This window comes from Oncorhynchus mykiss, chromosome 8 (assembly GCF_057628025.1).
Source record: "Oncorhynchus mykiss isolate SJ-2025 chromosome 8, ASM5762802v1, whole genome shotgun sequence".
Taxonomy (NCBI): domain Eukaryota; kingdom Metazoa; phylum Chordata; class Actinopteri; order Salmoniformes; family Salmonidae; genus Oncorhynchus; species Oncorhynchus mykiss.
This window is the reverse complement of record NC_143029.1, coordinates 43777417-43803412: the sequence shown is the minus strand read 5'-3', so window position 1 is coordinate 43803412 and position 25996 is coordinate 43777417. Positions and strand designations below refer to the sequence as shown.

Below are 25996 nucleotides of genomic sequence, written 5' to 3'. Positions count from 1 at the left end.
TGCCAGGCTTTAAAATAAAGTGTTACCAAATGATCTAATAATCCTACATCATTTCATAAGAACTACTAAATGGCCTAGGACTGCGTTTCTGAGAAAGAGTTTCCCAAACTGTTCATGTTTCTCATGGGGTTGTAGGGTGTGGTATTCATAAGGGAAATAGTTTGTACTTAAATAGTGAGGTAAGAGTCAGTAATGGTGACACATTATTTGAACCCGTAAATCTATTAAGAAATAAGTGATCAGAGAAAAGCTTTAGAAAAATCACAAAAGCTTTACTTTCCCTCTCACATGAATTGTCATTGAAAAATAACTTGACATTATATTATACAAATACTGTAAAACTCCCCCTGTAAAAATTTTAATACAAGATTTATGCTGCCATCATATAAAATTAAGTCCCTCGAGCAGTATATTCTTCAATAAAGTACCTCATACTGTGAAATTATTACAAATGATTATTGTTTCAGTCAAAATGTTCCAGTGAAATGACTTTCCTTACTGATCCACAAATGTCCAGACATCCAGCTGATGAGACACTAAGTCAGTAGCTGCTACTTGATATGGCCTTGTTACATGAATGATTTCTTTACAACAGTACCAAACATGGTGCCTCTCACTGGAAATAGAAGATCATCCTTATTCCAGAAACTACAGAACGTTGGATGCTATTTAAACATTCTCTCAGTTAACTTGCAACATATTTTTGATTTGCTTGGAGGTAGTCTCGTCATTCAGATGTTTTGTTGTGTACCTGAACGTGAAGAAAGAGAGTACAGTCTGAACATCTATCCAAAACAACTCTAGTGTTACCTAAAAACAATATTAACAGTAGATTGCACCTAAATGGTATAAATCATCTTAACATCCACATAATTGCTCTGAAGAATTGTTGAGTCATTTGATGTACTGATGGAAAGGTCTGGACTCTAGGGTAAGATAACATAGATAAGAAAGCATTTTATTGTCTGCTTCACAGAAATGTGCCTCATAAATAAACTCCTCACATGACATAAAAATAGATAACATACAACATACAAAAGCATGTGGCGGGCAGGGGACTGAACAGAGTGGCTTAGTCGGAATAAAATATCATCACTACTGGAAAAAGTGTTCAAGGACAAATCAACAACATGCTAGTATAGTAGTGGCCTGAGGGCACACACTTAATGTGTTATAGCTGCTGCCTTACCAGGAACTAACGGGGATCCTTAATAAATACAAATACAAACACAAACAATGTAATATAACATGGGTGGACAACTTCAGTCATGGGTGGCTGCAATGCCAAACTCTTACACATCTGATTAATCTAATCATGGTCAACTTTGAAGACCCATAAATTGGTTGATTACATGAGTCAGGTGTGTTAGCGTGGCCCTTTAAACGGAAGTTGTGACCCCTGTCATTGAAAAGTAATTTAACATGTAGTTAGCATGTAAGTACACACACACTATTATACATTCAAGTTGGCAGATAACCATAGCATGTATAGGACAGAGAAGCCACTTACCTGAGAGCATTTAGCAGGCCTTCCACACTGCTTTGAGGCTGATCCTTTAAGACTTTGATGCACCCTTTCATCTATATCAAAACAAAGTCAGTTACACATTTATGGTTCCATATGTCAGTGTCCCTGTATGTATTCCTGCGGGATCCCTAGGAGGTGCACATTTTTGTCTTAGCCCAGCAGTAACACACCTGATTCAACTAATCATGGGCTGGTTGTTAGTGGATTATTTAATTTGTGTTGTTGGACTAGAACAACGTTTCCCCTCCCTGTTGATACAACAGTGATATATTAAGTCGTTTTTCAGGTATGACAACATCTGGGGCTGTATGTATTAAGCATCTCAGTGTAGGAGTGCTGATTAAGTATCAGTTTGGCCTTTTAGATCACAATGAATCAGATTACATAGACAGGGGAGACCTGATCCTAGATCAGCAGTCCTACCCTAAGACGCTTGATACATACGGCCACAATAAATTTCATAAGAACTCTGTTAACGCACCTCGATCTTGGAGGACTTGACGAAGGCTCCAGCAGGGTGAACATAGTCATAAAGAATGATCACTCCCACCATCACACGCAAACAGAAGGACACAGTATCCTCGCTGGCAAAACGGCTACGGTATTCCCTGTGGACGCACACACACACAAACACGCGTATGCAAAGACACGTGTGTAGACACACAAGCGTACACACGCAGTCACATGCATGCCCCCAAACACACAGACAAACCAAAAAACAAACAGCATTTTTAGATAATGTTTAGTGTTCAAAGAAATTCAACCTCAAAGCAGATGCAACAAAGCAGACAGACTTCATGGTAGAAAGTACAGTACAGAGTAATTTGTGATCTGACTTTCTGAATGTCACAGAGGGGGAAATAAATTGGACTAGAAAAGAGGTCTGTCTCACGGAGTTTCCAGCATGACTTTGCATACGCTGGCCATCGTGCACAAGCAGTCCGTTGTGTTTTCAATGGGTAGATCTGTGTTCTGGTCAAATCAACAGAAAACACCATCTTATTGACACAGCTTTTGTAACCTTTCACATTGATGTTTTCCTAAAGCAAAACATCACTAAACGGTGGAATTTTATTTGACTGTGCGATTCTGTTTAAAGAAAAACTGCTGTACGATAAGCCAGAAGATGAGAATAAACTATGTAGCTAACATATTTTGCCATGTTTGTTTTCCATGATCACTGTCAAATAAACTGATACTGTAGCTCCCTCTTTATCAGAGACAGATGCTGCCCTGTTCCATTACATTTGGCAAATTACAATTCAACTAAAGTACCATCAAGTTGTCCAGTGAACTGCCTATCCAGGACTTTCACACTATGAAATAGGAGCTATTATTCTTAAACAATGTAATGCTTTTTCACTTACGTCTGAAACAAACTTTGTTGTAGCGTCGCTTAGCGTTTTCAGCATGGGCGTGGCATTGGCGTAGAACAGAGACATCCGATTGGCCAGCTCATTGTTGACTTCGTTCTCCTCCTCTGCCTGAAAGCAAAAGAGTTGGGCCAGGATTGAATCAGATCAGTGGTAACCCATGTTAGCAGACAAACACATAGCTTTTCATGGATTTTGTTTCAGCGGTGTCTGAGATGTAACTGCGTTAGAGCTGTCAAATCGGTGACCGCATGGCTGATCTTATGGTCATTGTCACAAAACAAAACCGTCCTTATAACCCACAAGAGTTAGAAGCTCTAAACAAGAAAGTCAGGCTATCTAGAAATAATGACACTCAAATGTAAAATCATTAAAGAAACTGATAGGGATTTCTATCAGCCTAATTGAGGTGTAGAGTACATCATGCATTCCTGTGTTCAAACTTGTAATGTGGCTGCATGGGATTTCTAATAATGTGACTTAGTGAATCCATTGGCAATGTCCGCGATAAGTAACGTAAGGAGCCGCTTGTGTATTTGACAGCTCTAATGTAGTTATACATCAGACACACATTTTTTTATTTTTTTACAAATATTTAATTTAGTATATAATTTCAAATTCGTATGCAAAATACAGTTGAAGTTGGAAGATTACATAGACTTAGGTTGGAGTCATTAAACATAATTTTTCAACCACGCCACAAATGTCTTGTTAACAAACTATAGTTTTGGCAAGTCGGATAGGACATCTACTTTGTGCATGACACAAGTAATTTTTCCAACAATTGTTTACAGACAGATTATTTCACTTATAATTCACTGTATCACAATTCCAGTGGGTCAGAAGTTTACGTGCACTAAGTTCACTGTGCCTTTAAAGAGCTTGGAAAATGTAAGAAAATTATGTCATGGCTATAGAAGCTTCTGATAGGCTAATTAATGTATTTGAGTCAATTGGAGGTGTACCTGATGGTACCACGTTCATCCGTACAAACAATAGTACGCAAGTATAAACACCATGGGAACACGCAGCCGTCATACCGCTCAGGAAGGAGACGCATTCTGTCTCCTAGAGATGAACGCACTTTGGTGCGAAAAGTGCAAATCAATCCCAGAACAACAGCAAAGGACCTTGTGAAGATGCTGGAGGAAACAGGTACAAAAATATCTATATCCACAGTAAAATGAGTTCTATATCGACATAACCTGAAAGGCCGCTCAGCAAAGAAGAAGCCACTGCTCAAAAAACGCCATAAAAAGCCAGACTACGGTTTGCAATTGCACATGGGAACAAAGATTGTACTTTTTGGAGAAATGTCCTCTGGTCTGATGAAACAAAAATATAACTGTTTGGCCACAATGACCATTGATTGATATGTTTGGAGGAAAAAGGGGGAGGCTTGCAAGCCGAAGAACACCATCCCAACCGTGAAGCATGGGGGTGGCAGCATCATATTGTGGGGCTGCTTTGCTGCAGGAGGGACTGGTGCACTTCACAAAATAAATAGCTTCATTAGGAAGGAAATGTATGTGGATATATTGAAGCAACATCTCAAGACATCAGTCAGGAAGTTAAAGCTTGGTCGCAAATGGGTCTTCCAACAGGACAATGACCCCAAGCATATTTCCAAAGTTGTGGCAAAATTGCTTAAGGACAGCAAAGTCAAGGTATTGGAGTGGCCATCACAAAGCCCTGACCTCAACCCTATAGAAAATTTGTGGGCAGAACTGAAAAAGCATGTGCGAGCAAGGAGGCCTGCAAACCTGACTCAAACCAGCTCTGTCAGGAGGAATGGGCCAAAATTCACCCAACTTATTGTGGGAAGCTTGTGGAAGGCTACCTGAAACGTTTGACCGAAGTTAAACAATTTAAAGGCAATGCTACCAAATACTAATTGAGTGTACTGTATGTAAACTACCCATTGGGAATGCAATGAAAGAAATAAATCATTCGCTCTACTATTATTCTGAAATGTCACATTCTTAAAATAAAGTGGTGATCCTAACTGAACTAAGACAGGGAATTTTTACTAGGTTTAAATGTCAGGAATTGTGAAAAACAGAGTTTAAATGTATTTGGCTAAGGTGTATGTAAACTTCTGACTTCAAGTGCAACTTGTGAATTTTGGGCAATTCATTCTATCAAAACTGTAATAAGACATTACACAGTCAGCACACTACTTGCTGTGCTGTTCTGCATGCATTCTACATGTCATTTTACATGCGCTCTTCTGCCTCATTACATAGGCCATCAAGTAATTATTCACAAGTCGCATGGGCTCTTAATTGGAGACACAAGGTCAATGATCCCCCTGTCTCGTCACCGCCCATGGGGCTTTCCCTTTGACCAATGGGAGGATGAGGTGACTAATGCACTACTGTTAGAATCCATTTACTGTGGGTATGTTTAACTGTGTGTGTGTGTGTGTGTGTATATACAGTATCAGTCAAAAGTTGATATGAAAAAGTATGCACTCACAAATGTAAGGCGCTCTGGATAAGAGCATCTGCTAAATGACTTATATGTAAATGTACACTCACGGCAACATTGTTGATGCGCATGCGGTTGAGTGTTCTCCTGTAGTAGCTGAAATCATTCTGGATGGCAGGGTTCGTCATCTGTAGTAGAGGGTGCAAATGTTAACACAATCACTCATGATTATCTTCAATGTCCCACAGTGGGGAGTTGAGGAGGGATTGTGCCAATTTGAAATCCAGTTATTAGTACTTAGCCTGTCGTACTATCTCCTGAACTCTGACTGTCTTGATGGCCAGTTGACTATTTAAAACAGGTGTGTTCATGCTGCACTAGAACAAAAGTGTGACAGCAACACTTAGCTTGCTTAAAAATATATAATTCTTGTTCACAATTCATTGTGTCCTCTGTCTCGCAAACAAACATAACAACACCTTAGCCAAGTGCACAGACGAAATATAGCAATTTGATGGCATTTCAAGCTGTAGACCTAACTCACTGCAGCACTATGAGACAGTACATATTCTGTGATAGATTAAAAACACATTTCTAATTGATTATAAAAAATAAGCAACCTACTGCATTGGACAGGGGTCTGTCTTGGACAAAATGATGGATTACCAATCAATCTAGAATGGGTAACTACTAATAGGCTGGTGCTATTTATCTCCAAAACTAAAACATCATCTGGATTTATTATTGAATAATGTGGCTATTGAGCAAGTTGAAGAGACTGCTGGGTTTCACCCTAGATAACCAAATGTCATGGAGAAAACATATAGCCTCTATGGTACTAAAATGGGAAGAGGTCTGTGTATGATAAGGCATTGCTCTGCTTTCTTGACATCTCAATCAACCAGACAGGTCCTACAGGCCCTAGTTTAGTCGTACCTGGACTACTGTCCAGATGTGTGGTCATGTGCTGCAAAGAAGGACATAGGCAAATTGCAGTTGGTCCAGAACAGAGCAGCAATTAGTTGTCCACATATTGCACTTAGATGTCCACGAATGTCAATGACATGCATGTCAATTTCTCCTTGCTCAAAGTTGAAGAGAGATTGACTGCATCACTATTGATCTTTGTGCAAGGTGTTGATGTGTTGAAGGTACTGTATATTATGTATTGCTATGTATATTATATATTGTTATGTATATTATGTAATGTATTATGTTGTGCTATGTATATGATGCATTGTATATTCATGCCGTGTATTATGGATTGTTTTATGTTGTGCTATGTATATGATGTATTGTATTATAGTGTATTGCAATATGTATTGTATTATGTAGTGTTATGTATATGATGTAGTGCATTATGTGTTGTATTATGTATATTGTGCAATGTATTATGTAGTCTATTATGTATTGTATAATATGTTATGTACTGTATAATATGCATTGTATTATGTAGTGCTATGCATATATCACGTATTGTATTATGTAGTGTATAATGCAATGTTATGTATATTATGTATTGTATTATGTACTGTATATTATGTATTGCTATGTATATTATGTATTGTTTTAAATATTGTTATGTATATTATGTAATGTATTATGCAATGTATTATGTTGTGCTATGTGTATGATGTATTGTATTATCATGTAGTGTATAATGTATTCCATTATGTAGTGTTATGTATATGATGTAGTGTATTGTGTTGTATTATGTATTGTGTTATGTATATTATGCATTGTATTATGTAGTCTATTATGTATTGTATAATATGTAGTGTTATGTACTGTATAATATGCATTGTACTATGTAGTGTTAAGCATATTACGTATTGTATCATGCAATGTTATGTATTGTATTATGCATTGTATTAAGTAGTGTTATGCATATTACGTATTGTATTAAGCAATTTTATGTATGTTATGTATTGTATTATGTAGTGTTATGTATTGTATTACGTATTGTATTATGTAGTGTTATATACAGTGCCTTGCGAAAGTATTCGGCCCCCTTGAACTTTGCGACCTTTTGCCACATTCCAGGCTTCAAACATAAAGATATAAAACTGTATTTTTTTGTGAAGAATCAACAACAAGTGGGACACAATCATGAAGTGGAACGACATTTATTGGATATTTCAACCTTTTTTAACAAATCAAAAACTGAAAAATTGGGCGTGCAAAATTATTCAGCCCCTTTACTTTCAGTGCAGCAAACTCTCTCCAGAAGTTCAGTGAGGATCTCTGAATAATCCAATGTTGACCTAAATGACTAATGATGATAAATACAATCCACCTGTGTGTAATCAAGTCTTCGTATAAATGCACCTGCACTGTGATAGTCTCAGAGGTCCGTTAAAAGCGCAGAGAGCATCATGAAGAACAAGGAACACACCAGACAGGTCCGAGATACTGTTGTGAAGAAGTTTAAAGCCGGATTTGGATACAAAAAGATTTCCCAAGCTTTAAACATCCCAAGGAGCACTGTGCAAGCGATAATATTGAAATGGAAGGAGTATCAGACCACTGCAAATCTACCAAGACCTGGCCGTCCCTCTAAACTTTCAGCTCATACAAGGAGAAGACTGATCAGAGATGCAGCCAAGAGTCCCATGATCACTCTGGATGAACTGCAGAGATCTACAGCTGAGGTGGGAGACTCTGTCCATAGGACAACAATCAGTCGTATATTGCACAAATCTGGCCTTTATGGAAGAGTGGCAAGAAGAAAGCCATTTCTTAAAGATATCCATTAAAAGTGTCGTTTAAAGTTTGCCACAAGCCACCTGGGAGACACACCAAACATGTGGAAGAAGGTGCTCTGGTCAGATGAAACCAAAATTGAACTTTTTGGCAACAATGCAAAACGTTATGTTTGGCGTAAAAGCAACACAGCTCATCACCATGAACACACCATCCCCACTGTCAAACATGGTGGTGGCAGCATCATGGTTTGGGCCTGCTTTTCTTCAGCAGGGACAGGGAAGATGGTTAAAATTGATGGGAAGATGGATGGAGCCAAATACAGGACCATCCTGATGGAGTCTGCAAAAGACCTGAGACTGGGACGGAGATTTGTCTTCCAACAAGACAATGATCCAAAACATAAAGCAAAATCTACAATGGAATGGTTCAAAAATAAACACATCCAGGTGTTAGAATGGCCAAGTCAAAGTCCAGACCTGAATCCAATCGAGAATCTGTGGAAAGAACTGAAAACTGCTGTTCACAAATGCTCTCCATCCAACCTCACTGAGCTCGAGCTGTTTTGCAAGGAGGAATGGGAAAACATTTCAGTCTCTCGATGTGCAAAACTGATAGAGACATACCCCAAGCGACTTACAGCTGTAATCGCAGCAAAAGGTGGCGCTACAAAGTATTAACTTAAGGGGGCTGAATAATTTTGCACGCCCAATTTTTCAGTTTTTGATTTGTTAAAAAAGTTGGAAATATCCAATAAATGTCGTTCCACTTCATGATTGTGTCCCACTTGTTGTTGATTCTTCACAAAAAAATACAGTTTTATATCTTTATGTTTGAAGCCTGAAATGTGGCAAAAGGTCGCAAAGTTCAAGGGGGCCGAATACTTTCGCAAGGCACTGTATATATCATGTATTGTATGATGTAGTGTATTCTGTACAGTTATGTACAGTATATTATGTATTGTATTATGTAGTGTAATGTATATTATGTAATGTATTATGCAGTGTTATGTATATTATGTTCTCTGCTGCCTGCGAGTGGAACGAATTGCAAAAATCTCTGAAGTTGGAGACTTTAAACATCACCAACTTTAAACATCTTCTATCTGAGCAGCTAACCGATCGCTGCAGCTGTACATAGTCCATCGGTATATAGCCCACCCAATTTACCTACCTCATCCCCATACTGTTTTTATTTTATTTACTTTTCTGCTCTTTTGCACACCAGTATCTCTACCTGCACATGTTCATCTGATCATTTATCACTCCAGTGTTAATCTGCTAAATTGTAATTATTCACTCCTATGGCCTACCTCCTCATGCCTTTTGCACACACTGTATATAGATTATTTTTGTTCTACTATGTTATTGACTTGTTTATTGTTTACTCCATGTGTAACTCTGTGTTGTTGTCTGTTCACACTGCTATGCTTTATCTTGGCCAGGTCGCATTTGCAAATGAGAACTTGTTCTCAACTAGCCTACCTGGTTAAATAAAGGTGAAATAAAAAAATAATATACGGTACATAACTGTACATTTTTTATTTTATGTATTGTATTATGTAGTGTTATGTATATGATGTATTGTATTATGTAGGGTTACGTATATTATGTATAGTATTATGTATTGTATTATGTAGGGTTATGCATATTATGTATTGTATTATATTATGTAGTGGTATGTCCAGTGCATTCAGAAAGTATTCAGACCCCTTCACCTTTTCCACATTTCGTTACATTACAGCCTTATTCTAAACTGGATTAAAACAAATATTTCCCTCAATCTACATACAATACTCCCCCAAAAAACACGTTTTTTTTATTTGTGCAAATCTATTAAAAATAAACAACTGAAATATCACATTTACATAAGTATTCAGACCCTTACTCAGTACTTTGTTGAAGCACCTTTGGCAGCGATTACAGCCTTGAGTCTTCTTGGGTAGGACGCTATAAATTTGGCACACCTGTATTTGAGGAGTTTCTCCCATTCTTCTCTGTAGATCCTCTCAAGCGCTGTCAGGTTGGATGGGGAGTGTTGCTGCACATCTATTTTCAGATCTCTCCAGAGATCTTTGATAGGTTTCAAGTCTAGGCTCTGGCTGGGCCACTCAAGGATATTCTGAGATTTTGTCACGAAGCAACTCGTGCATTGTCTTGGCTGTGTGGCCTGATTGATGGGAGTTCTGCAGAGATGGTTGTTCTTCTGGAAGGTTCTCCCATCACCACAGAGGAACTCTAGAGCTGTCAGACTGACCATCGGGTTCTTGGTCACCTCCCTGACAATGGTCTTTCTCCACCAATTGCTCAGTTTGGCCGGACGTCCAGCTCCAGGAAGAGCCTTGGTGGTTCCAAACTTCTTCCAAGAAGAATGATGGAGACCACTTTTTTGGTTACTAAACTCAGCAAAAAAAGAAACGTCCTCTCATTGTCAACTGCTTTAATTTTCAGCAAACTAACGTGTAAATATTTGTATGAACATAACAAGATTCGACAACTGAGACATAAACTAACAGAAATTGAATAATGTGTCACTGAACAAAGGTGGGGTCAAAATCAAAAGTAACAGTCAATATCTGGTGTGGCCACCAGCTGCATGGCCACCAGCTGCATATTATCTCCTCCTCATGGACTGCACCAGATTTGCCAGTTCTTGCTGTGAGATGTTACCCCACTCTTCCACCAAGGCACCTGCAAGTTCCTGGACATTTCTACGTAGCCCTCATACGTAGCCCTCATCCTCCGATCCAACAGGTCCCAGACGTGCTCAATAGGATTGAGATCCGAGCTCTTCGCTGGCCATGGCAGAACACTGACATTCCTGTCTTTTAGAAAATCACGCACAGAACGAGTAGTATGGCTGGTGGTATTGTCATGCTGGAGGGTCATGTCAGGATGAGCTTGCAGGAAGGGTACCACATGAGGGAGGAGGATGTCTTCCCTGTAACGCACAGCATTGACATTGCCTGCAATGACAACAAGCTCAGTCCGATGATGCTGTGACACACCACCCCAGACCATGACCCTCCACCTCCAAATCGATCCCGCTCCAGAGTACAGGCCTTGGTGGAACACTCATTCCTTCGACGATAAACGTGAATCCGACCATCACCCCTTGTGAGACAAAACCGTGACTCGTCAGTGAAGATAACTTTTTACCAGTCCTGACTGGTCCAGCAACGGTGGGTTTGTGCCCATAGGCAACATTGTTGCCGGTGATGTCTGGTGAGGACCTGCCTTACAACAGGCCTACAAGCCCTCAGCCCAGCCTCTCTCAGCCTATTGCAGACAGTCTGAGCACTGATGGAAGGATTGTGCATTCCTGGTGTAACTCGGGCAGTTGTTGTTGCCATCCTGTACCTGTCCCGCAGGTGTGATGTTCGGATGTTCCGATCCTGTGCAGCTGTTGTTACACGTGGTCTGCCACTGCGAGGATGATCAGATATCCGTCCTGTCTCCCTGTAGCGCTGTCTTAGGTGTCTCACAGTACGGACATTGCAATTTATTGAGCTGGCCACATCTGCAGTTCTCATGCCTCCTTGCTGCATGCCTAAGGCATGTTCACGCAGATGAGCAGGGACCCTGGGCATCTTTCTTTGGTGTTTTTGGAGTCAGTAGAAAGGCCTCTTTAGTGTCCTAAGTTTTCATAACTATGACCTTAATTGCCTACCTTCTGTAAGCTGTTAGTGTCTTAAAGACCATTCCACAGGTGCACGTTCATTAATTATTTATGGTTCATTGAACAAGCATGGGAAACCCTTTACAATGAAGATCTGTAAAGTTATTTGGATTTTTACAAAATCTTTGAAAGACAGGGTTCTGGAAAAGGAGTTTACATGATTCCATATGTGTTATTTCCTAGTTTGGATGTCGTCACTATTATTCTACAATGTAGAAAATAGTCCAAATAAAGAAAGACCCTTGAATGAGTAGGTGTGTCCAAATTTTTGACTGGTATTGTATGTAAATAAGGTATTTATGTTTTATATTTTTAATACATTTGCAAACATTTATAAAAACCTGTTTTCACTTTGTCATTATGGGGTATTGTGTGTAGATAGCTGAGGATTTAATTGTTTAAAATCCATTTTAGAATAAGGCTGTAACGTAACAAAATGTAGAAAAAGTCAAGAGGTCTGAATACTTTCTGAAGGCACTGTATATTGTATTTGTTGTGTATATTGCATTTGTTGTGTTTTTTTTTCCTGTTTGGACCTCAGGAAGAGTAGTCGCTGCCTTGGAAGCAGCTAATTGGCGGATCGTAATAAAATGCTAAATACTAATACGAACTCCATTACAAAATCATGTATGGTAGTGTCAATTAAAGGTTTGAATGAGGTTTTAGGAAGACAGTGTGGATGGGGGGAGGAGAGGGAATATACCTGTGTTCCAGCACAGCTTGCATTTAAAAAGGTATTCACTAATGACCCAGGCTTCCCCTCCAGGACAAATCCTTTCCATTTTGAAGTGATATTTACCTCCAGGGAACCTATTGTATACAAGCTGCCTTTACTCCAACTTTAATTTTTCCTTAACATTTCTTATTCCCCCTTTCTAGTTTTCTATAGTCCTCTGCTATCTCTAACCCCTTCCTCCTCACTTCGGCCTAAATTCAATCATATCCCAGCTAGCCGACACTCGCATAGCTGTTGTTTTGGCAGTGTCGGAGGTGGAACTGTGTTAGAGCTGTGAAGATCCACAAGTGGCTCCCGGCATTACACCTAAAGCGGACATTGCCATTGGATGCACCGAGTTGCATTAGTAGAAATCTCATGCAGCTGTGTTACAAGTGTGGACACTTGTGAAGTAATCTACACCTCAAATTAGGCTGATAGAGATCTGTATAATTTGGGGGTAATGATTTTCAATTTGAGCATCACTGTTTCTATATAGCCTACACATAATACGCAGGTGGAAAGGGTGTGGCTTCATGATAATGACCACAAGAGAAGGCGCTCACCGTTTTGACAGCTCCAACGCAGTTACTCCTCCGAGACTGCCAAACATCAATATGCGGGTGTTGGCAAGTACAAGTAAATACTTTGTCTGATTGAAACTAGGCTTTGCTCACACATTGTCCTCCCTTTCTGCCTTATTTTATCTGACTCTTGTCTCCTCTTTCTTGTGTTTATATTCAGTCCCTCTCAGATTCAGTTCCCCTGGTTTGTTTTCTGCATTGCACTGAATGATGACATGGATATTCAGATAGCAGGGTACACACACACTGCACCGGCTAGATAGAACAGATAGAACAGCACACTCCGGTAAGACGAGGGGGGGCGGCGGTCTGTGCATATTTGTAAACAACAGCTGGTGCACGAAATCTAAGGAAGCCTCTAGATTTTGCTAGCGTGAAGTATTTTATGATAAACTGCAGACCACACTATTTGCCAAGAGAGTTTTCATCGATACTTTTCGTGGCTGTTTATTTACCACCACAGACGGACGCTGGCACTAAGACCGCACTCAGTCAGCTGTATAAGGAAATAAGCAAACAGGAAACCATTCACCCAGAGGCGCCAAACCTAGTGGCCGGAGACTTTAATGCAGGGAAATTAAAATCAGTTTTATCTAATTTCTATCAACATGTTAAATGCGCAACCAGAGGGAAAAACATTCTAGATCACCTGTACTCCACACACAGAGATGAGTACAAAGCTCTCCCTCGCCCTCCATTTGGAAAATCTGACCACAATTCTATCTTCCAGATTCCTGCTTACAAGCCAAAATTAAAGCAGGAAGCACCAGTGGTCTACAAAAAAAAGTGGTCAGATGAAGCAGATGCTAAACAACAGAACTGTTTTTCTATCACAGACTGGAACAGGTTCCGGGATTCTTCCGATTGCATTGAGGTGTACACCCAATCAGTCACTGGCTTTATCAATAAGTGCATTGACGACGTCGTCCCCACAGTGACTGTATGTACATACCCCAACCAGAAGCCATAGATTACAGGCAACATTCGCACTGAGCTAAAGGGTAGAGCTGCCGCTTTCAAGGTACGGGACTCTAACCCCGAAGCTTATAAGAAATCCTGCTATGCCCTCTGACAAACCATCAAACAGGCTAAGCTACCTGCCATCCAGGACCTCTACACCAGGCGGTGTCAGAGGAAGGTATCAAAGACCCCAGCCACCCCAGTCATAGACTGTTCTCTCTACTACTGCATGGCAAGCAGTACCGGAGTGCCAAGTCTTGGACCAAAAGGCTTCTCAACAGCTTTTACCCGAAAGCCATAAGACTCCTGAACAGGTAATCAAAACCAAACCCCTCTTTTACGCTACTGCTACTCTCTGTTTATCATATATGCATAGTCACTTTAACCATACCTACATGTACATACTACCTCAATTAGCCCGACTAACCAGTGCCTGTATATTTATTTTTTATTTCACCTTTATTTAACCAGGCAGGCTAGTTGAGAACAAGTTCTCATTTGCAACTGCGACCTGGCCAAGATAAAGCAAAGCAGTGTGGCACAGACAACAACACAGAGTTACACATGGAGTAAACAAGACAAAAACACAATAAACAAGTCAATGACACAGTAGAAAAAAGAAAGTCTATATACAGTGTGTGTAAAAGGCATGAGGAGGTAGGCAATAAATAGGCCATAGGAGCGAATAATTACAATTTAGCAGATTAACACTGGAGTGATAAATGAGCAGATGGTGATGTGCAAGTAGAGATACTGCTGTGCAAAAGAGCAGAAAAGTAAATAAAATAGAAACAGTATGGGGGTGAGGTAGGTAAATTGGATGGGCTATTTACAGATGGGCTATGTACAGCTGCAGTGATCGGTTAGCTGCTCAGAAAGTTGATGTTAAAAGTTGGTGAGGGAAATAAAAGTCTCCAACTTCAGTGATTCGTTCCAGTCACTGGCAGCAGAGAACTGGAAGGAAAGGCGGCCAAATGAGGTGTTGGCTTTGGGGATGATCAGTGAGATATACCTGCTGGAACGTGTGCTACGGGTGGGTGTTGTTATTGTGACCAGTGAACTGAGATAAGGCGGAGCTTTAGCTAGCATAGACTTATAGATGACCTGGAGCCAGTGGGTCTGGCGACGAATATGTAGCGAGGACCAGCCGACTAGAACATACAGGTCGCAGTGGTGGGTGGTATAAGGTGATTTGGTAACAAAATGGATGGTACTGTGATAGACTGCATCCAGTTTGCTGAGTAGAGTAAGCTATTTTGTAGTTGACATCGCCAAAGTTGAGGATTGGTAGGATAGTCAGTTTTACTAGGGTAAGTTTGGCGGCGTGAGTGAAGGAGGCTTTGTTGCGAAATAGAAAGACGATTCTAGATTTGATTTTGGATTGGAGATGTTTAATATGAGTCTGGAAGGAGAGTTTACAGTTTAGCCAGACACCTAGGTATTTATAGTTGTCCACATATTCTAGGTCGGAACCGTCCAGGGTGATGATGCTAGTCGGGCGGGCGGGTGCGGGCAGTGAATAGTTGAAAAGCATGCATTTGGTTTTACTAGCGTTTAAGAGCACTTGGAGGCCACGGAAGGAGTGTTGTAGTTAGCACAGTTTCCAAGGAAGGGCCAGAAGTATACAGAATGGTGTCGTCTGCGTAGCGGTGGATCACGGAATCGTCCGCAGCAAGAGCGACATCATTGACATATACAGAGAAAAGAGTCGGCCCGAGAATTTAACCCTGTGGTAGAGACTGCCAGAGGTCCGGACAACAGGCCCTCCGATTTGACACACTGAACTATGTCTGCAAAGTAGTTGGTGAACCAGGCGAGGCAGTCATTAGAAAAACCAAGGCTATTGAGTCTGCCGATAAGAATACGGTGATTGACAGAGTCGAAAGCCTTGGCCAGGTCGATGAAGACGGGTACACAGTACTGCCTTTTATCGATGGCGGTTATGATATCAGTTAGTACCTTGAGCGTGGCTGAGGTGCACCTGTGGAGTTTGGAGTTAGAGCTACAGGATGTGAATTTCTGCTTGAAAAAGCTAGCCTTTGCTTGCTAGCCTTTGCTTTCCTGACTGCATGTAATGGTTCTTGACTTCCCTGAACAGTTGCATATCGTGGGGACTATTCAATGCTATTGCAGTCCGCCACAGGATGTTTTTGTGCTGGTCAAGGGCAGTCAGGTCTGGAGTGAACCAAGGGATATATCTGTTCTTAGTTCTGCATTTTTTGAATGGGGCATGCTTATCTAAGATGGTGAGGAAATTACTTTTAAAGAATGCCCAGGCATCCTCTACTGACGGGATGAGGTCAATATCCTTCCAGAATACCCGGGCCAGGTCGATTAGAAAGGCCTGCTCGCAGAAGGGTTTTAGGGAGTGTTTGACAGTGATGAGGGGTGTTCGTTTGACCGCAGACCCATAGCGGAAACAGGCAATAAGGCAGTGATCGCTGAGATCCTGATTGAAAACAGCGGAGGTGTATTTGGAGGGCAAGTTGGTCAGGATAATGTCTATGAGGGTGCCCATGTTTACGGATTTAGGGTTGTACCTGGTGGGTTCCTTGATGATTTGTGTGAGATTGAGGGCATCTAGCTTAGATTATAGGACTGCCGGGGTGTTAAGCATATCCCAGTTTAGGTCACCTAACAGAACGAACTCTGAAGCTAGATGGGTGGCGATCAATTCACAAATGGTGTCCAGGGCACAGCTGGGAGCGGAGGGGGGTCGATAGCAGGCAACAACAGTGAGAGACTTATTTCTGGAGAGGTTCATTTTTCAAATTAGAAGTTCAAACTGTTTGGGTATAGACCTGGAAAGTATGACTGAACTTTGCAGGCTCTCTCTGCAGTAGATTGCAACTCCTGCCCCTTTGGCAGTTCTATCTTGACGGAACATTTTGTAGCTGAGTATGGAAATCTCAGAATTGTTGGTGGCCTTTCTAAGCCAGGATTCAGACACGGCAAGGACATCCGGGTTGGTGGAGTGTGCTAAAGCAGTGAGTAAAACAAACTTAGGGAGGAGGCTTCTGATGTTGACATGCATGAAACCAAGGTTTTTGCGATCACAGAAGTCAACAAATGAGGGTGCCTGGGGACACGCAGGGCCTGGGTTTACCTCCACATCACCCAAGGAACAGAGGAGGAGTGGGATGAGGGTACGGCTAAAGAATAAAAGGAGCAGATTTCTGGGCATGGTAGAATAGATTCAAGGCATAATGCGCAGACATGGGTATGGTGGGGTGCGGGGGTAAGCCCAGGCACTGAGTGATGATAAGAGAGGTTGTATCTCTGGATAAGCTGGTTATATAGCCTCGCTACTGTTATAGCCTCGCTACTGTTATTATTTCTCGCTACTGTTTTTTATTTCCTTACTTATCTATTGCTCACCTAATACCTATTTTATACTTAAAGATTGCACTATTGGTTAGGGCCTGTAAGTAAGCATTTCACTTTAAGGTCTACTACACCTGTTGTATTTGGCACACGTGACAAATAAACTTTGATTCGATTTATTCTCCCTGTCATCTTCTCTCCCTCTTTCATTCTCTCCGTATCATCTCATATCTCTATCACTTTCTTTGTCGCTGATAATTTACACTTAATACCATTATACAAAAAATTACCACAGTGGAGATCATTGAGAAAATCGATTTAGTGTTTCATCCATACTATTTCCTCATGATCTCTGATTTCTTGTAGTCTTTCATTCAGAATATCGTTCTTTTCTCCCTGCGAAAATAATGCTATGCAGAGGAATGTGCATTTGAAAGGAGTTGAGGATACAGTCGCTGACAACCGCAGACTAAAACATGGAAACTCTTCTATTCTTACCAGTAGGAAAAAATATATATATAACCCATTCCCAAACAATGTTCTGCGCTTACCTCTATCGTTTGGTTAAAAACAAACTTGACAACTATCTCTTCTCTTTCGGCTTCCTACTTATGAAATGTGTCTTCCGCGTTTAATCCAACCCCTCAATCAGAGAGGTGTGGTGGGCTGCCTCCGGCACCTTGGGAACAGTGGGTTAACTGCCATGCTCAGGGCAGAATGACAGATTTTTACCTTGTCAGCTCGGGTATGAGCATTTAAAGAGATTAAATTTAAAAGAGGTGGAGGGTATAAAATCAAGGGAGTACCCTTAAGTAATCCTAAAGATCAAAGACAGAGAGAAAGAGTGCAACTTGAGCTGAAGGGCAGAAAGGTGGTTCTCATATCCATAGCATTGCAGTTGAGTCAGAAGTCTGGTACATGGGAGGTTGGTAGAGATGAGTCAATCTACAGTACCTTCAGAAAGTATTCACATCCCTTGAATTTTGACACATTTTGTTGTTACAAAAAGGGAATAAAATGGATTCAATTGTCTTTTTTTTTTGTCAACGATCTACACAAAATACTCTGTAATGTCAAAGTGGAAGAAATATTAATGAAAAATAAAACACGACTATATCTTGAATAGGTAAGTATTCAACCTCCATCTTAGAATCACCTTTGGCAGCAATTACAGTTGAGTCTTTCATGGTAAGTCTATAAGAGCTTTGCACACATGGATTGTACAATATTTGCACATTATTTAAAAAAAATGTATTCTTAAAGCTCTATCAAATTGGATGTTGATCACTGCTAGACAACCATTTTCACTTCTTGCCATAGATTTTCAAGCAGATTTAAGTCAAAACTGTAACTCAGACTGTTTGGGTATAGACCTGGAAAGTATGACTGAACATTCACTGTCTTCTTGCAATCGCTATTGCAACAAGCGTTTCTGTGAAAATTGAATTTAATCAGAAGCCACTGCCAGATTTCTGGATAGGGCTGCACTCAGAGTTTCTTGCCTTGGCAAATCGCGCTGTTAGGACACTGATGCCCTTTGAAACCACATACCTATGTGAGAGTGGATTCTTGGCCCTCACTAGCATGAAACAAAATACAGGCACAGGCTGTGTGTGGAAAATTATTTAAGACTGAGACTGTCTCCAATACAACCCAACATTGCAGAGTTATGTGCATCCTTTCAAGCACACCCTTCTTATTAACCTGTGTTTTGAGTTAATCACCATTTGTTATGAACAAATACGGTTTTATATGTAAGATGGCTAAATAAAGAGCAAAATTATTGGTTATTATATTATTATTTGTGCCATGGTCCTATAAGAGCTCTTTGTCACTTCCCACAAGCCGGGTTGTGACAAAAACTCACACTCAATCTTATGTTTAATAAATGTATCATAAAGTGTGTGTGTGGAAGGCTTACAAGAATGGCAAAAAACAACATCTGTGAGTGTGCTGACCCTGGTGATAAAGGGGGAACGCAGCTGGAGGTTGAATTTTTGAAGGGGTACGGGACTATAAAACGTTTGGGAACCACTGCCATAGAGAAAGAGGTAGGTGAAGTGAAATTAGCTTGGTTCATTAGAAATGGTAGGTTGTTAATATTGTGTGGTAGCCAGGCTGTGTGGTATATTGGTATATTAGTATATTGTGTGGTAGCCAGGCTGAAAATTGAAAAACTTGATGGGAAGAAGATTAAAAGGCTGGTGCTTATGCTAGATTGAGAGGGGTTTTCACTGGGGTCCCAATATCTACAGTGCCTTGCGAAAGTATTCGGCCCCCTTGAACTTTGCGACCTTTTGCCACATTTCAGGCTTCAAATATAAAGATATAAAACTGTATTTTTTTGTGAAGAATCAACAACAAGTGGGACACAATCATGAAGTGGAACGACATTTATTGGATATTTCAAACTTTTTTAACAAATCAAAAACTGAAATTGGGCGTGCAAAATTATTCAGCCCCCTTAAGTTAATACTTTGTAGCGCCACCTTTTGCTGCGATTACAGCTGTAAGTCGCTTGGGGTATGTCTCTATCAGTTTTGCAGATCGAGAGACTGACATTTTTTCCCATTCCTCCTTGCAAAACAGCTTGAGCTCAGTGAGGTTGGATGGAGAGCATTTGTGAACAGCAGTTTTCAGTTCTTTCCACAGATTCTCGATTGGATTCAGGTCTGGACTTTGACTTGGCCATTCTAACACCTGGATATGTTTATTTTTGAACCATTCCATTGTAGATTTTGCTTTATGTTTTGGATCATTGTCTTGTTGGAAGACAAATCTCCGTCCCAGTTTTAGGTCTTTTGCAGAATCCATCAGGTTTTCTTCCAGAATGGTCCTGTATTTGGCTCCATCCATCTTCCCATCAATTTTAACCATCTTCCCTGTCCCTGCTGAAGAAAAGCAGGCCCAAACCATGATGCTGCCACCACCATGTTTGACAGTGGGGATGGTGTGTTCAGCTGTGTTGCTTTTACGCCAAACATTTTGCATTGTTGCCAAAAAGTTCAATTTTGGTTTCATCTGACCAGAGCACCTTCTTCCACATGTTTGGTGTGTCTCCCAGGTGGCTTGTGGCAAACTTTAAACGACACTTTTTATGATATATTTAAGAAATGGCTTTCTTCTTGCCACTCTTCCATAAAGGCCAGATTTGTGCAATATACGACTGATTGTTGTCCTGTGGACAGAGTCTCCCACCTCAGCTGTAGATCTCTGCAGTTCATCCAGAGTGATCATGGGCTTCTTGGCTGCATCTCTGATCAGTCTTCTCCTTGTATGAGCTGAAAGTTTAGAGGGACGGCCAGGTCTTGGTAGATTTGCAGTGGTCTGATACTCCTTCCATTTCAATATTATCGCTTGCACAGTGCTCCTTGGGATGTTTAAAGCTTGGGAAATCTTTTTGTATCCAAATCCGGCTTTAAACTTCTTCACAACAGTATCTCGGACCTGCCTGGTGTGTTCCTTGTTCTTCATGATGCTCTTTGAGCTTTTAACAGACCTCTGAGACTATCACAGTGTAGGTGCATTTATACGGAGACTTGATTACACACAGGTGGATTGTATTTATAGTCATTTAGTCATTTAGGTCAACATTGGATCATTCAGAGATCCTCACTGAACTTCTGGAGAGAGTTTGCTGCACTGAAAGTAAAGGGGCTGAATAACTTTGCACACCCAATTTTTCAGTTTTTGATTTGTTAAAAAAGTTTGAAATATCCAATAAATGTCGTTCCACTTCATGATTGTGTCCCACTAGTTGTTGATTCTTCACAAAAAAATACAGTTTTATAACTTTATGTTTGAAGCCTGAAATGTGACAAAAGGTCGCAAAGTTCAAGGGGGCCGAATACTTTCGCAAGGCACTGTATGTCCACTAGATATTAAAGAAAATGTGAAGGGAAGCAGAGTGATTGAGGCCAAAAGGTTGATCAGTAGGAAAGAGGGACAAATAACTGAAAGCTTATCAGTGCTGCTGAGGTTTTAGAAGGAATTGACTGGAAAAGTACAGATAGGATTCCTTAGTTTCAATATCAGAGAATTTGTCCCATCCCCATTGCGGTGTTTCAAATGCCAAAGAATGGGCCATGTAGCTGCTCAGTGGAAAGGAAAGAAAAGATGTGTGGATGAAAACATGATTACGGTGACTGTGGAAGCAATGTGAAGGTTAACTGTTGTAATTGTGGGGGGGGAACTTAGTGCAGCATTTGGTGGATGCCAGGTACAGAGAGAGTAAAGAATGGCCCAGAGATATAGAAACAATCATGATGTATCATACGCAGAGGCTGTAAGACAGATTGGTGGAACTACTAGGCAGAGTGATGGAGCTACTATGGCTGCTCCTGTAGTGAGTGGATCTACTGTCAGACTGATGGAGCTACTATGGCTGCTCCTGTAGTGAGTGGATCTACTGTCAGACTGATGGCGCTACTATGGCTGCTCCTGTAGTAAGTGGATCTACTGTCAGACTGATGGAGCTACTATGGCTGCTCCTGTAGTAAGTAGATCTACTGTCAGACTGATGGAGCTACTATGGCTGCTCCTGTAGTAAGTGGATCTACTGTCAGACTGATAGAGCTACAATGGCTGCTCCTGTAGTAAGTGGATCTATTGTCAGACTGATGGAGCTACTATGGCTGCTCATGTAGTAAGTGGATCTACTGTCAGACTGATAGAGCTACTATGGCTGCTCCTGTAGTAAGTGGATCTACTGTCAGACTGATGGAGCTACTATGGCTGCTCCTGTAGTGAGTGGATCTACTGTCAGACTGATGGAGCTACTATGGCTGCTCCCGTAGTAAGGGGATCTACTGTCAGACTGATGGAGCTACTATGGCGGCTCATGTAGTAAGTGGATCTACTGTCAGACTGATGGACTGATGGAGCTACTATGCCTGCTTCTATAGTAAGTAGATCTACTGTCAGACTGATGGAGCTACTATGGCTGCTCCTGTAGTAGGTAGATCTACTGTCAGACTGATGGAGCTACTATGGCTGCTCCCGTAGTAAGGGGATCTACTGTCAGACTGATGGAGCTACTATGGCGGCTCATGTAGTAGGTGGATCTACTGTCAGACCGATGGAGCTACTATGGCTGCTCCTATAGTAAGTGGATCTACTGTCAGACTGATGGAGCTACTATGGCTGCTCCTGTGGTAAGTGGATCTACTGTCAGACTGATGGAGCAAATATGGTTGCTCCTGTAGTAAGTGGATCTACTGTCAGACTGATGGAGCTACTATGGCTGATCCTGTAGTAAGTGGATCTACTGTCAGACTGATGGAGCTACTATGGCTGCTCCTGTAGTGAGTGGATCTACTGTCAGACTGATGGAGCTACTATGGCTGCCCCTGTAGTAAGTGGATCTACTGTCAGACTGATGAAGCTACTATGGCTGCTCCTATAGTAAGTGGATCTACTATCAGACTGATGGAGCTTACCTTGACTGCTCCTGTAGTGAGTGGATCTACTGTCAGACTGATGGAGCTACTATGGCTGCCCCTGTAGTAAGTGGATGTACTGTCAGACTGATGGAGCTACTATGGCTGATCCTGTAGTAAGTGGATCTACTGTCAGACTGATGGAGCTACTATGGCTGCTCCTGTAGTGAGTGGATCTACTGTCAGACTGATGGAGCTACTATGGCTGCTCCTGTAGTAAGTGGATCTACTGTCAGACTGATGGAGCTACTATGGCTGCGCCTCTGGTAAGTGGATCTACTGTCAGACTGATGGACTGATGGAGCTACTATGCCTGCTTCTGTAGTAATTGGATCTACTGTCAGACTGATGGAGCTACTATGGCTGCTCCTGTAGTAAGTGGATCTACTGTCAGACTGATGGAGCTACTATGGCTGCTCCTGTAGTAAGTGGATCTACTGTCAGACTGATGGAGCTACTATGGCTGCGCCTGTGGTAAGTGGATCTACTGTCAGACTGATGGACTGATGGAGCTACTATGCCTGCTTTTTTAGTAATTGGATCTACTGTCAGACTGATGGAGCTACTATGGCTGCTCCTGTAGTAAGTGGATCTATTGTCAGACTGATGGAGCTACTATGGATGCTCCTGTAGTGAGTGGATCTACTGTCAGACGGATGGAGCTACTATGGCTGCTCCTGTAGTAAGTGGATCTATTGTCAAACTGATGGAGCTACTATGGCTGCTCCTATATCAAGTGGATCTACTGTCAGACTGATGGAGCTACTATGGCGGCTCATGTAGTAGGTGGATCTACTGTCAGACTGATGGAGCTACTATGGCTGCTCCTGTAGTAAGTGGATCTACTGTCAAACTGATATAGCTACTATGGCAGCTCATGTAGTAAGTGGATCTACTGTCAGACTGATGGAGCTACTATGGCTGCTCCTGTAGTAAGTGGATCTACTGTCAAACTGATATAGCTACTATGGCAGCTCCTGTAGTAAGTGGATCTACTGTCAGACTGATGGAGCTACTATGGCTGCTCCTGTAGTAAGTGGATCTACTGTCAGACTGATGGAGCTACTATGGCTGCGCCTGTGGTAAGTGGATCTACTGTCAGACTGATGGACTGATGGAGCTACTATGCCTGCTTCTGTAGTAAGTGGATCTACTGTCAGACTGATGGACTGATGGAGCTACTATGCCTGCTTCTGTAGTAAGTGGATCTACTGTGAGACTGATGGAGCTACTATGGATGCTCCTGTGAGTGGATCTACTGTCAGACGGATGGAGCTACTATGGCTGATCCTGTAGTGAGTGGATCTACTGTCAGACTGATGGAGCTACTATGGCTGCCCCTGTAGTAAGTGGATGTACTGTCAGACTGATGGAGCTACTATGGCTGATCCTGCAGTAAGTGGATCTACTGTCAGACTGATGGAGCTACTATGGCTGCTCCTGTAGTGAGTGGATCTACTGTCAGACTGATGGAGCTACTATGGCTGCTCCTGTAGTAAGTGGATCTACTGTCAGACTGATGGAGCTACTATGGCTGCGCCTCTGGTAAGTGGATCTACTGTCAGACTGATGGACTGATGGAGCTACTATGCCTGCTTCTGTAGTAATTTGATCTACTGTCAGACTGATGGAGCTACTATGGCTGCTCCTGTAGTAAGTGGATCTATTGTCAGACTGATGGAGCTACTATGGATGCTCCTGTAGTGAGTGGATCTACTGTCAGACGGATGGAGCTACTATGGCTGCTCCTGTAGTAAGTGGATCTATTGTCAAACTGATGGAGCTACTATGGCTGCTCCTATATCAAGTGGATCTACTGTCAGACTGATGGAGCTACTATGGCTGCTCCTGTAGTAAGTGGATCTACTGTCAGACTGATGGAGCTACTATGGCTGCGCCTGTGGTAAGTGGATCTACTGTCAGACTGATGGACTGATGGAGCTACTATGCCTGCTTCTGTAGTAATTGGATCTACTGTCAGACTGATGGAGCTACTATGGCTGCTCCTGTAGTAAGTGGATCTATTGTCAGACTGATGGAGCTACTATGGATGCTCCTGTAGTGAGTGGATCTACTGTCAGACGGATGGAGCTTCTATGGCTGCTCCTGTAGTAAGTGGATCTATTGTCAGACTGATGGAGCTACTATGGCTGCTCCTATATCAAGTGGATCTACTGTCAGACTGATGGAGCTACTATGGCTGCTCCTGTAGTAAGTGGATCTACTGTCAGACTGATGGAGGTAATATGGGTGCTCCTGTAGTGAGTGGATCTACTGTCAGACTGATGGAGCTACTATGGCTGCTCCTGTAGTGAGTGGATCTACTGTCAGACTGATGGAGCTACTATGCCTGCTCCTGTAGTAAGTGGATCTACTGTCAGACTGAAGGAGCTACTATGGCTGCTCCTGTAGTAAGTGGATCTACTGTCAGACTGATGGAGCTACTATGACTGCTCCTGTAGTGAGTGGATTTACTGTCAGACTGATGGAGCTACTATGGCTGCTCCTGTAGTGAGTGGATCTACTGTCAGACTGATGGAGCTACTATGCCTGCTCCTGTAGTAAGTGGATCTACTGTCAGACTGATGGAGCTACTTTGGCTGCTCATGTAGTGAGTGGATTTACTGTCAGACTGATGGAGCTACTATGGCTGCTCCTGTAGTGAGTGGATCTACTGTAAGACTGATGGAGCTACTATGCCTGCTCCTGTAGTAAGTGGATCTACTGTCAGACTGATGGAGCTACTATGGCTGCTCATGTAGTAAGTGGATCTACTGTCAGACTGATGGAGCTACTATAGCTGCTCCTTTAGTAAGTGGATCTACTGTCAGACTGAAGGGGCTACTATGGCTGCTCCTGTAGTAAGTGGATCTACTGTCAGACTGATGGAGCTCCTATGACTGCTCCTGTAGTGAGTGGATCTACTGTCAGACTGATTGAGCTACTATGGCTGCTCCTGTAGTGAGTGGATCTACTGTCAGACTGATGGAGCTACTATGGCTGCTCCTTTATTAAGTGGATCTACTGTCAGACTGATGGAGCTACTATAGCTGCCCATGTAGTAAGTGGATCTACTGTCAGACTGATGGAGCTACTATAGCTGCTCCTGTAGTAAGTGGATCTACTGTCAGACTGAAGGAGCTACTATGGCTGCTCCTGTAGTAAGTGGATCTACTTTTAGACTGATGGAGCTTCTATGACTGCTCCTGTAGTGAGTGGATCTACTGTCAGACTGATATAGCTTCTATGGCAGCTCCTGTAGT

The 25996-nt window shown here is 41.8% G+C and overlaps 1 protein-coding gene across 2 annotated transcripts in view; it reads right to left on the bottom strand.

Annotated features, from left to right (window-relative positions):
• Positions 1-251: 251 nt before the first annotated feature.
• The window catches only part of cyriba (CYFIP related Rac1 interactor Ba), a 50530-nt gene continuing 24785 nt past the window's right edge, over positions 252-25996 (bottom strand). Inside the window, exons 6-11 of one of the 2 annotated variants that reach the window (XM_021612588.3) lie at positions 5442-5519; positions 2896-3012; positions 2421-2500; positions 2010-2136; positions 1511-1581; positions 252-751 (exon numbers count right to left, since the gene is read on the bottom strand). In XM_021612588.3, the coding sequence (XP_021468263.1) occupies positions 682-751; positions 1511-1581; positions 2010-2136; positions 2421-2500; positions 2896-3012; positions 5442-5519 (543 nt within the window). In that variant the 3' untranslated portion in view covers positions 252-681. The remainder of the gene's footprint in view (positions 752-1510; positions 1582-2009; positions 2137-2420; positions 2501-2895; positions 3013-5441; positions 5520-25996) is intronic. The other variant, XM_090243463.1, reaches the window with a different exon arrangement.